Raw genomic sequence first — 12,118 nt, forward strand, 5'->3', positions numbered from 1 at the left:
AGTTAAAATTGACTATACTGAAAAATCAGTGTCACTGACATTGGCTCATATTTTGTTTTACCACAGAGATAGAACCTGACAGCAGCTCATCTCTGGTCACCTACAACCCTGAACAGCTTCCCCCAGAAAACTCGTCCTTCTTGGAGAGGAGCTTTGTGTGTCGTTTTCGCTGCCTGCTGGACAACTCCTCAGGCTTTCTGGTAGGTTACATGTTGAAACGATTGAGAGAAAACCTGCAAACAAGAGGTCTATTTTTTTTTTTTACCAGACCTGGAGATATGAGACTTTGAGAAGATGATTTAAGAATTTAGACTTTTTACCTAGTTGTTTGCAGCAAATAAAGGTCTGTGTGGTACTGTTTTTGTTTTTCATGTAAGGCTTCTAAAACATGTACAGTCCAAAGTCTTGCATTAGTCCACTCCTCTCACTCACAACAAGTTTTGGTTTGTAACATATTGGTTTATATAAGGCATATGGAGCTCTTGTAGATTATAGAAATACTTTTACTGTCAGTCACTTAACTGTTTTAAGTGACATGAAGAAGAACAAAGGTCTTCTTAAATGTCTTTAAAGATTAAAAAAAAAAAAACTGAGACAGGAAAAGCTGAACAATTCTTTCCATGACAAAGGAATGAGATGAAAGCTGTATTTTTTGCAATATTTTGACCAAAACAAATGCAGTCATTCAGAGTATAATGAACATATGGATGGGCAGATGAGAACTGGATTATGCTGAAGGCCATGGCCACAGAATTACAGTACAATAGTTAAATCAATCTGACACAAACAAAGGGGATGTAGGGTATTTTCCTAAAATAAAAAATAAAAATCCCAAATCTTCATATTTTGTGATGGAATCGTGTCTGTCAGACTAATGCTTTGCAATGATTATTGCCAGTATTGTATTATTATATGTATGTGAATGAATGGGACTCTGTTATTAGAACATTTGAATTCAAATTATGAAAAAGAACTATTGCATTTATTATCCTTACTTTACAGGCTTTGAACATCCAAGGCAGGCTCAAGTTTCTGCATGGACAGAACCAGCGGCAAGAAAACGGAGGAAAGGCCCCACCGCAGCTTGCCCTTTTTGCCATCGCAACTCCTCTACAGCCTCCGTCCATCCTGGAGATCAGAACCAAGAACATGATCTTCAGAACCAAACACAAGCTGGACTTCACACCCTTAGCCTGTGATGCAAAGTAATGAGACTGGCATGAAACATACACGTACACACTCCACATGTCTTAACAAACCATGTGAACATTCTTAATACGTGTTACATGTTGAATCTTTATTGATTTGTTTTGCTATATAATAATATATGATCACTGAGTAGTAAATTATTATCTTTTTGCACAGGGGGAAAATAGTTTTGGGGTACACAGAGGCTGAACTGCGGGTACGCGGATCTGGCTATCAGTTCATCCATGCAGCAGATATGTTGTACTGTGCAGAGAACCATGTCAGAAGTAAGTTGTGTCACCACACCAACCACGTTATTTGACTCTGTTTACCACATATCAGTAAGGAAAACCTCCAATATTAATCTGACAGAACCATGTTACTATTCTAGACTTAGTCATGTCAAAAAAGTTGAGAAGGTCTGCTCCAACCTGGTCAGAGAGTTCAGACAGCTTTCACAAGTAATCCCGCTGGATTACGGAGCAGATTGAGCAAAGCTGCAGAGCTGCCAGAGGAGAGGATAGGGCTCACAAATCCACTGCATGAGCAAAGCATCAGAGATGATCCATACAGCAGCACCAACACACAAACACTTCAGAGGTCAGATATGTTACTGACTGCTCTCTCCTCACCAGATCGCAAGGATCAGTGTAGATAAATCACGATGTAAAAACAAGTGGAGCTTCTACACAGAAGAGCCAAGTTATCTTTCCCATTCAGCCTAACATTATAATACGTCAGAGTAGGATTTTGTGGACTTAGTCACCTTCCCAATTTACCTCTCATTCCTCTCAAAATTGTACAAAAGGATGAGAGAATGCAGGATTTTTGGGCTCTGACATAATCCTTAAGGGAGACTTTTTTAAAATATCAAAATTATCTTGTGTAACTGTCCATGATCCAAGCAGAACTCAAATTTTTCTCTCTCATTAATTTGTAATATAAAGCAGTGAAAACACATTACTGGAAATATGTGTAATGACTAAGAACTGACTAGAGAATATCAGTCAGTTGGTTAGTTGTCCACTCCTCTCGCACTTTGGTCCACTTTCATCCATAGCCTCCTCAGCAACTAGCAGCCAGATTTCAGTGAACATTTCTGTTGATATTAGTGGTTCCTAGGGATGATTGATAATGTCTTTGGTGATTGCCCTGACCACAAATCTGCCATCAGTAAGGCACAACTTCCACTTCTTCACAAGAGAGGCAATGAAATCTACTTAACACAACATATGACAACACAATCATGCATCCCAGTGACCCCATAGACTTGACTCCAGTGTGTTATCTCTCATTGTAGGAAGGCTTAAGGACCAGAATTCCAGAGAAAGCTCGTCAATCTTAAATCTATATTTTTTTTTTCTTTTCTTTGGTATGAAATATCGTCAACACACCCTGTTAGTGAAGGTTAGCTCTGTACCAATATCTCTGGGCTCTGTCCTTACTGCAATAATGTGTTTTCATTAGGTTGTAATATAAATAATTTTGTTATACAGTTCATTCATTCTAATTGTGTTTGTGCCTCCATATTTGTAGTGATGAAGACTGGAGAGAGTGGTCTGACTGTGTTCAGGCTCCTCACCAAGGAGAATCGCTGGAAATGGGTTCAGGCTAATGCAAGACTGGTATACAAGAATGGCAAACCAGACTACATCATCGCCACCCAGAGGCCTCTTTTGTATGTTCCTGTCCCTTTATGTTGTGTTGTAAACCAAGAAAATGCACCAGTTGTATTCAAAGACAGATAAAACAAGCTTACAGCAACAGAACCTTTATATACACACATATACATGTCTGTTAAAGTCATAGTTTATATGGCGAGAGTTTTAAGCCCTAAGAGGGAATCATGCTTTCAACTTTAATATGACACATTTTACATTTTTAAAAATGTATGACATTTACAAGACACCTTCAATCATGGAAAAGTGGGTAAGAAATAAAAGCTAGAAACTTTGATTCTTTGGAAAAGAATTGCAATGGTGAGGTCTCCAGATAGTAATCATGTTTTCTGTCATTACAGGGATGAAGAGGGAGGAGAACACTTGCGTAAGCGCTCCATGCATCTACCCTTTACCTATGCCACAGGTGAGGCTCTGCTCTACCAGTCCAACCATCCCATTGCAGGCTTTATAGATGGAGGCCATGAGAAAAATGGCAGTAAGTCCAAGAAGAGCCGGACAGAAAGGCTGGTGAGGGATGGTCTGGACCCTGGCTCCCTTCTCGGGGCACTTATGAGTCAGGATGAATCGGTCTATGTTTGCCAGCCTGCTCTGGAGCCCAAAATGTCCTTCCATGGCAGCTTCTTTGGAGAACAAATTGGCTTCTCTGACTCAGAACCCTCCAGTTTGCACAGGAGCTGGGATCAGGCAAGCAATGGTGTGGTGGGTCCAGGCCTCACAGAGCCAAACATAAGCTTTGACCCACTGCTGGCTACTTTGGACTCCCTCTCCTTGGAAAGCCAAGGTGTTGCAGATGCAGAAGAGGGGAGCTGTTCAAATGGTGAGCTGTTTGGAGCTCTGGAGGGGTTGGGGCTGAGTGCTGAGGATCTGGAGCTGCTGTTGCTGGATGAGCGGATGATCAGAGTTGAGATGGACCCTGAACGTGTGCCCACTTTGGATGACCTGCTGACAAATGATGAGATCCTTTCATATATATACGACTCCATAGAGGGAAAGAATGATTCCACAGAACATGGAGAACAGATGCCTCCTAGTACAGCCTCAGCGACAGCTACAACAGTGTCACTACCTGAGAGTAACCCCACATCTGACACTAATGTGCAAATGCAGTTTCCTCACCATAAGCCTCCCCTGGTGGGGCAGGCTCCCATCGTCCAGCTGTCCCAGCAGATGCAGCAGCACCTCAGCATGCGAACGGGTAAAGTGGCACACGACTGGGGCCACCAGAATGACCATTTGGCAAACACAATAGTTAATGGGGAACTGCTAGGACAAAACCAATCTATTCCCAATGGACAATGGACAGCCCAAGACATTCTAACCAGTGCAGGGATACAACTGGAACACTTTAACACACAACAGACTATTTTCACTGGCAAGGCATCAGAGCTGGATGGTGAGCTGCATCAGCAGCAAACACATCAACCCTACCTGCAGCAGCAGCAATCCAGGATGCAGAACCAACTTTCACAGCAGTACCATGCCAAACAGAAGGCAGCCAACCTCAATGGACTATGTGGCATCTCCAGCACAGAGCATCCAGCTGGGAAATCCCAGTGGCAGGACTATGGATTCAGTGAGAGTCTGGGCAGCAACCCCTGCCTTGATAACAGCCAAAAACCTCTTACAAACACCTCACTGGATTCTTGCATGGATTATAGTATGCGTGATATTGACAATGCAGATTACACAATTAGTGGAAGTGGTTTGTTCGGAAGGAGTGGGCAACAGCACGGGGCAGAGTCCATGGTTTCATCCTTCCAGGGGATGAACCACAAACTGCCGCAGGACCAGATTCCAGTTCCTTTGGCCCAGGTAATCTCCAGCCTGTCGCAGTGCCCTCCCCCCAACGCCTCCTTGGAGCAGATCCTAGGTGTGGGCAAGCCCTGCCGGCAGCTGGACCATTATGGCATGGTTACCTCAGAGATCCCTCATGATCCCAATCATAGTAAGGTGAGGTTGCTGAAACACTGATGTATTGTTATGGCATTGAAATCATAGCTAGCTACAACAGTTTGAGTTTAGATGCTTATGCTTGCGCTTTTGGAACTGCATGTAAAACCATGTAATACACTGTATCCTTACTCTCTTAGCTATTGTTAAGGAAATGGTTCTCAAAACTGGTTCTCAAAGCTGCAACAATTGGTCAATTAAAAGAAAATTCTTCTGCAGCTATTTTTATGCTCAGTCAATTGTTATTGTAATTTTCCAAGTAAAAATGCATAACATTTGCTGATCCCCAGTTCTCAAAAGTGCAAATTTACTGCTTTCTTGTTCTAGCTTTATATTAAATTGAATATTTTGGGGGTTTTGGTTTTTCTTGGTTGGACAAAACAGTGATGTTATCTTGTGCTCTAGGAAATTGTGATGGCCATTTTTCAGAGTTTTCTGATATTGTACAGATCTTTACTGATGAATTGAAAGATTAAAACAGAGAAAAAAATATTAGTTGTAGGCCTATGTTGGTTCTCAGTATATTATGCTGGCAACTTTTGAATGGGATGTTCAGTTTCATACAGGCCTTTTGGACCAGAGGATGAATGCTACTCAGTTTGGTGATCTGAAGTATTTCATCAAACACTAATAGTTCAGAATTGTCCACTTGTCCGAAATTTTATTTAATGACAAAATAAAACCACAAATGAATGCCCAATTCTTATGACATTTGCTGTTGATATTCCTCACACACAGTAGATGACTGATAATTCAGTCACACCCTGACCTTTCCTCTAATGGTTATGCTAAAATTTCCAACAGCAGGCCCCTGAGGATGATCTGTCAACATTTAATACAAATTCTAATTGGCAGGCAGCTATGACATTTCCAGAGTTAATACATGTTCCCCACTAAATGACCCTTCTAATTAAGATGACCCCTGTACTGTCATTTTCACATGTCCAAAACATTCAGAATATTTTAAAACTCTCCTGTGATACATTTGATTAATATGCTTATAACTGCAACTTGCAGGTTGGAGATCACAATGAATCAATGTGTAGGGAAAATATGTAGAAACTAGATTTTCAAAAAAATATACTTTTATATACAGTACAGTGACTTCTGGATCTGTGTTTGAGAGAGAACTTTCCATCCACATCTAAAAATGACAAACTGGAAGTGATGTAACATAGGGGAGACTGGCCAAGTTAGAGCAAGTTTAACTTTAATTGATAGGAATCTGAAGAGGTTGAAAATATATATTTGTATGCATACAACAGAGCACAGTCTCCTCACTTGTACAAAATGCACCTAAGCACAAAAGCTAACACAGTTTCTTTTCCTGTCAGGAAAATAGTGGACAGGCTGGAATTTGTGTAGCCTGCACTCACACAATAATTTGGTGTGGTCAGACATGAATATTATACTGTAAAACTACCGAAAAAAAACACCACACAACTGCTCAAACTTACCATCAGGTACTATTATCACATGTAGAGAATCTGTGTAGAATCTGAGTCAACGACACAGCTCCGTGTGATCGTAATAGCTTATCTTATCTTATCTTATCTTATCTTATCTTATCTTATCTTATCTTATCTTATCTTAATATGATGTGATGTTGGGGCAAAAAAAACAGGAACATTTTCCTCTGAATTTTTGCCTTCATGTCTTGTAAAACCTAGAAACTCTTCAATTAACTTTTCAAATGGTCATTTTCAGACATTAAGTATAAATTTCTCTAAAAATGTAACCTGTAATTCGCTCTTTAAGCTTTTTGTCAATCAATAGATGTTTTACATCAAAGTGAGAGTAAAGTATTTGCATTGAATACATTTTCAATAAATTCCTAAAAATATCTATATATAATTCACCAGGTGCAGCTGAATCATTGAGTGTTTATGCACCCAAAAAATATCTAATTTGTTCCCTCCAGTAATCACATCTGCACATAAATGTACATCTTTTCATAAAATATGTGTCATGTATTTCAGCTGTTACATAGTAGAGTTCTATATACTACATTATGTTTAGATTAGGCCATTAAATCTTTGATAAATTGAATCAGACCAGATTAATCATTGCATCAGTAACATTGTATGCCAAAATAAGAAAATAGTTCAATCCAAGGCAGAAACCTCAGAGGAGACACAGAGCTGTAGTTTTCTACATCTGTGTTTTGTTTGTTTAGGGTCATTACTCAGTATCCAAAAATGAAAATGGCATGTTGTGCTTGCACAATTTGTTTTCTCTCCCTGTTTGTAACCAACAGAAAATGGCAGTACTGTTGTTTTTCTCTGCTGCAGAGGCTGAAAGTGTTTGCAGACAGGAAGAGAGGAGATTAACAGGATTTTTATATTGCTGTAAAATAGTTTTTAGTCAGAGCAGAGTAGTCAGCTACTCTTAAATAGTTAAGATGACTCAAATGCCTTGAATGATTTTGCCCAAAGTTATCAATTCACTGTCTTTTAATGCTTTTAAAATGTCACTTTGAGGTGAAATGAGCATTTGTGGTAGAGTCTGATCAGTGCTGGATATTGATATTTGAAAGCAAAAAATCTGATGATGAAGATAGTCAGCCAATATTGCTAAATGATAAAGCTTGAAAATAAAATGATAAAATGAGTATTCCAGCCTTAAAGCTACTAAAACAGGGTTTAAATCTACACAACAGGGCTGCTGCTTTCACATACACATGCGGACATATATTACTGTTTTATACTGTTATGTCCAGCTCTCTGTATTCATGATACCCTCTTCCTTGTGTAGATGGAGAATGGCTGCATCCTGAACAGTACTTACTCAGGGGGCTGTGCTCTGCCCAATGGAAATGAACCAGCGCCCCCTGCCGTCCAGATACCTGGCCCTGAGACTTTGTCCAGCCTCCCTGACCCACCAGCCACCGGCTTCTACCTCTGACCATCTGACCAGGAACAGTCATGCAGCAGGACACTGTTAATGGCCAGAAACACACAATGACTGGACCAGCCTTATACAGTCTAGATACCATAATAAACAAAGCTGAATAAATGTAGGCCTATATGTTTTTCTTTTGTTTTTAATTTGTCTTTTTTTTTGTGGGGTAGGGGGTCATTGTGCAAGTCAAATTATCATGAGTCCTTTGTTTACAATAATGCAGTCAAGAGTGCTCAGTTTATTTAAAGTAATACAGAGAGGTAAATTTAGTTTTCATGAAGCTGTGTGTTATAAATCTGTGTTCAGATACAACGCAAAGCACAGTTTAGTTTTAGATGCACCTTTTTGAATAGCTTTCAATACCAATTATTCACCATTTAGTTTTATATTATTATGTCATTTCATGCAGAATTTTGTTATATTTTGTATAACATGAAAGATCAAGATAACCCATAAAAGAGATGCTTGAAAACATTTGGACTGACTGGATGTTATCGGTGGGTCAATGACTGATACCACTTTACCAACAGAAGCTGAATATAACCCAGATTAAGGTCAATTACTTCACATCAATATAGTCATTTTCCAAGCAAAACTACTAAGCATTTCATGGTTCCAAGTTCTCAGATGTCAGGATTTGCTGCTTTTCTTTGTCATATATGTTAGTAAACTGAATGAAGACTTTTAGACTGTTTGCTGGACCAAAACAAGACAGTTAAAGACATTTGAAGATGTCATGCTCAGCTCTGGGAAAGATTTTCTGACATAGACAAATAACCAGTACATTAATCAGTAATGATTATATTAGTTGCAGCCATAAGTCGTGAGATGCAAAAACAAACAGATGCAGATAAACTGAGGCAAAGACGGGATGTTGTATGTCTCTAGTTCATGAATGTAGGAGGAGGCTCTCGAAAAGTATCTGACCGAGCATCAAATGCAGCTCAGTGTCTTGTGAGTTTATTTTTCATCAGATATCTCTATAATTGGGAGCTAGGGTTAGGACAATTTGCATTGCTTTGTATCTGAAGGCACCATATAACACACACACACACACACACACACACACAAACACACACTCTATCCCCCATCAGTGTAACTCCCAACTTGATTACAGATTTTTGGTACTGGCTGTCGAAAAGAACATCAGCACCGCTCGTAGATTTTCATCATGCAACAAGAATGTAATCTTTCATTGTTCAGTGATATCCTTGTTGAACAGTTTTTAATTGTCAACAATGAGATTAATCCGTTATATATGTTTGAAAAAAGTATAGAATATGGAAATTATGGCTAGAAATATCCTGCACTTTATTTCCAGCACCCACTTAATGCAGATCTGTAGTCAGGGATGCTGGGGTTCTAAAAACAACAGACCCTGTTTTTTGTGATTAGTTTTTATTTTATTTATCTTTGAGGCTACTGATGCAAGATGGTGCCGTTTGCTTTTTTCTGTTACTTTGAGGTACATTTCAGGTGATGGGTTAATGTCCTCACAAGCACAAACACTCCTGTACAATTGTCAAATTTTTCATCATTCTCCATTTGATTTTTTTTTTTTTTTTCAACAATGTTGCTAATCTTGGACATCTGGATGAGTTTTATTTCTTTTTTGTCTTCATTAAAACTTGATTGGGAGAAGTCACTTAATTTGAATTTTCAATATTTATTCATGTCCTACAGGAAGTGAGCATTCTGGATTGTTTTTGAAGTTTATATGTAAGACATTTTCTTGTACAAAAAAACAAAACAAACAAACAGAAAAAAGAAAGAAAGAAAGAAAGAAAATGTTATTCTCTCACTAAGCAATGGTTGCACTTGCTCTCCCGGAGGGAATAAGTGAAATCTTTTTACAATGAATCCACACCCAAATCCATTACAGTACAATCAAACCCAAGTTTTTAAAGAAAAAGTCTGACGTTATAGGAAGGGAGTGAATATATACAGACATACTGGATGCACAGATGTGAAATAATATCAATTTTCTTACCTGATTTGTTGTCTGAGATAGAAAACAAAAATTATTTCCCCAAAATGTCAGACTTTTCCTTTTAAATGCAAAAAACTTGGTGCTATATCAGGTCAGTAATTTCAGGTCTACACAGCATCTTGGAGCAGTTACTGAATGGCAAACACTGAAAAACCAAATGTGAGTATTAAAGAGAGATCTCCACTGGAAGGATACAGTTCTGAATGTTTCTTGTACATAGTAAAATGAGAAATGATGCAGAGTACAATTATTTCATCAAGAAAAGATGCTGAAAAGAGATTTCCATTTAATTGTTCAAACAATGTCATTACTGTTGTTATTATTGTTATATGTTTTATGTTGAAATGTGATACACACGTGGTTACATGTTATTCGAATTGACTTTTTTTCTTCCCCATTCTTTTTTCTACAGCAGAAATGTTTGCTATATTTAATATGATTGATGTGACTTATTAACAATGTGAAAAAAGATGTGTATATAAAAGCAGAAAGCTTTGACAGATACAGGTATGTACATAGTTTTACGTCAAGTCACTTGTTTCAAGCACTATTTTTAAAACACATGCTTATCAAACTCCTTTGTTGATTTTTTTTTTTCTCTTTTTTTAATTGTAAATAGTACTCTCATCACAAAACAACACTGGACTCTATGACAGCCTGAAAATGGTGCCATACTTGACTTGTTAAATAGGCTATAATGTTGGAGAGTTTAATTTTGTCTTTTTGCTTAGCCACAGTAACTTTAACATGCTAACAGGACAAGGTGTAGATGTTGCAGATTTGACCTACGTCCTTTGACTGCTTGTTTCAAATGTATTATTTTCTTCCTTTGAAATAAAGGATTTCTTAAATGGACACACAGTGGAAAAACACCAACATTTTGCAAGCATTAGAACTCTGACCACTCCTACATCTCCCTCTCTGAGTCCTCCAGTTTTGTATTCACTTGGACAGTAAACAGCAGGGGGCGTCCAACCTGTGTCAGTGACTCCTAACTGTGGACCCCTGACATGTAAAGGTGCTATGTGTAGCATTTTAACATCAATAAATCATTACCACATTAACTGTGAGAAGTCTGCATGATTACTGTAAACAAACTTACCTCTATGGCTGCCACTCTACAAACATGCTCAGAGTATGACCTTTAAATACATGTCAGTTCACTTGCAAGAAAGAGGGCAGTGGGATGCAGAAAAAAACTAAATGTGCATGTACAGGATAATGCTATTATTAGCTATCCACAATTTATATTCCAAACTACATTCCATATTACATACATGCGAAACTTAATCTTGCATTATTATGTTTCAAGTCAGAGCCAGTAGTAGCAGAAATGAATAGGAAGGTTTTGAGATGACTGTCAGAAAGAGGGAGTGGGAATGTCACTTTGAGTCTCCTGAGGGCATAGGAGCATATTTCCAGGGTGAGGTTGTGTGGTGGTTGGAGGGGAGATGGAGGCACTGAAGCCCTCCTTGTTTATGCAAGGACACATCTTGAACCATTCTAACAAGGCAAAAGAAAGAACAATGGGACTAAGTGTGCCTAAGGGATGTTGCCATATACTGTATATAATGTTCAGTGTTGAGTCTTGTCAGGCCAGGTCAGCTACACCGACATATTTAAATAATAACTAGCCAATTAGAGCCCATCTGAAGTAGAGGGAGAAGGAACTGCAGCCTGGGATGAGTGAATCATCACCCTAGCGCGCCTGCTTCCCCCCTCTGAGCCTGTCATGGCCACAGCCTGGTTTTCATGGGACATCAAACAGAGCAGAGAAAAACATCCTGCATGCAGAAACACATGAACTCTTTTGTCTTAATTAAAAACTCTGAGTGTGGATAGCTGCTGCTGCCTTCTAATTACTATACCTAAGTACAAATGTGAGGTATTTGTATTTTACTAGAGTGTCTCCAATTCATGCTACTTCATACTCCTATACCACTACATGTCAGACATGTAGACATTTCTGTTTATATAACTGGTGTGGTTACTGTTACATATAAGATTATGATTATGCATTAAAGATTATAATGAGCTTATCAAACCATCCCCATCTTGTTTGCTCATGTACCAGAAATGTTCTTCTAGTTGGGAGCCCCTGTCACATTTCAGATGTGTATGATGCTGTTAACAGGCATCCAGTCTAAACCCATCAGATGGTTTTGTTGAAATTACTGTTTGAGCCCCAAGAAGTAAAACTCTAATAAAAGAAGCAAAGATTAGAAATCAAACCATTAATATAAATGTGTATCAACCTCAACTAGATAAAACAATATAATGTTGTTGTATTTAAACATCCATATATCAATAACATCCATAATCATAATAATAATATACATCTACCCCTCACAGGGGCTAAATTTCTGCACAATGTAGGCACGTTTTCTATCAATACATCTATACTTTT

The 12,118-nt window shown here is 38.5% G+C and overlaps 1 protein-coding gene across 1 annotated transcript in view; it reads left to right on the plus strand.

The window, feature by feature from the left end:
• Window positions 1-10,764, plus strand: part of LOC108872827 (aryl hydrocarbon receptor) — a 36,592-nt gene extending 25,828 nt beyond the window's left edge. The window contains exons 6-11 of the mRNA XM_018660710.2: window positions 67-200; window positions 1,003-1,205; window positions 1,366-1,475; window positions 2,725-2,866; window positions 3,209-4,820; window positions 7,575-10,764. Of these exons, the coding sequence (XP_018516226.1) occupies window positions 67-200; window positions 1,003-1,205; window positions 1,366-1,475; window positions 2,725-2,866; window positions 3,209-4,820; window positions 7,575-7,724 (2,351 nt within the window). The 3' untranslated portion in view covers window positions 7,725-10,764. The remainder of the gene's footprint in view (window positions 1-66; window positions 201-1,002; window positions 1,206-1,365; window positions 1,476-2,724; window positions 2,867-3,208; window positions 4,821-7,574) is intronic.
• The last annotated feature ends 1,354 nt before the right edge of the window (window positions 10,765-12,118 follow it).

The sequence above is a fragment of the Lates calcarifer genome, linkage group LG1 (genome assembly GCF_001640805.2).
Source record: "Lates calcarifer isolate ASB-BC8 linkage group LG1, TLL_Latcal_v3, whole genome shotgun sequence".
Taxonomy (NCBI): domain Eukaryota; kingdom Metazoa; phylum Chordata; class Actinopteri; family Centropomidae; genus Lates; species Lates calcarifer.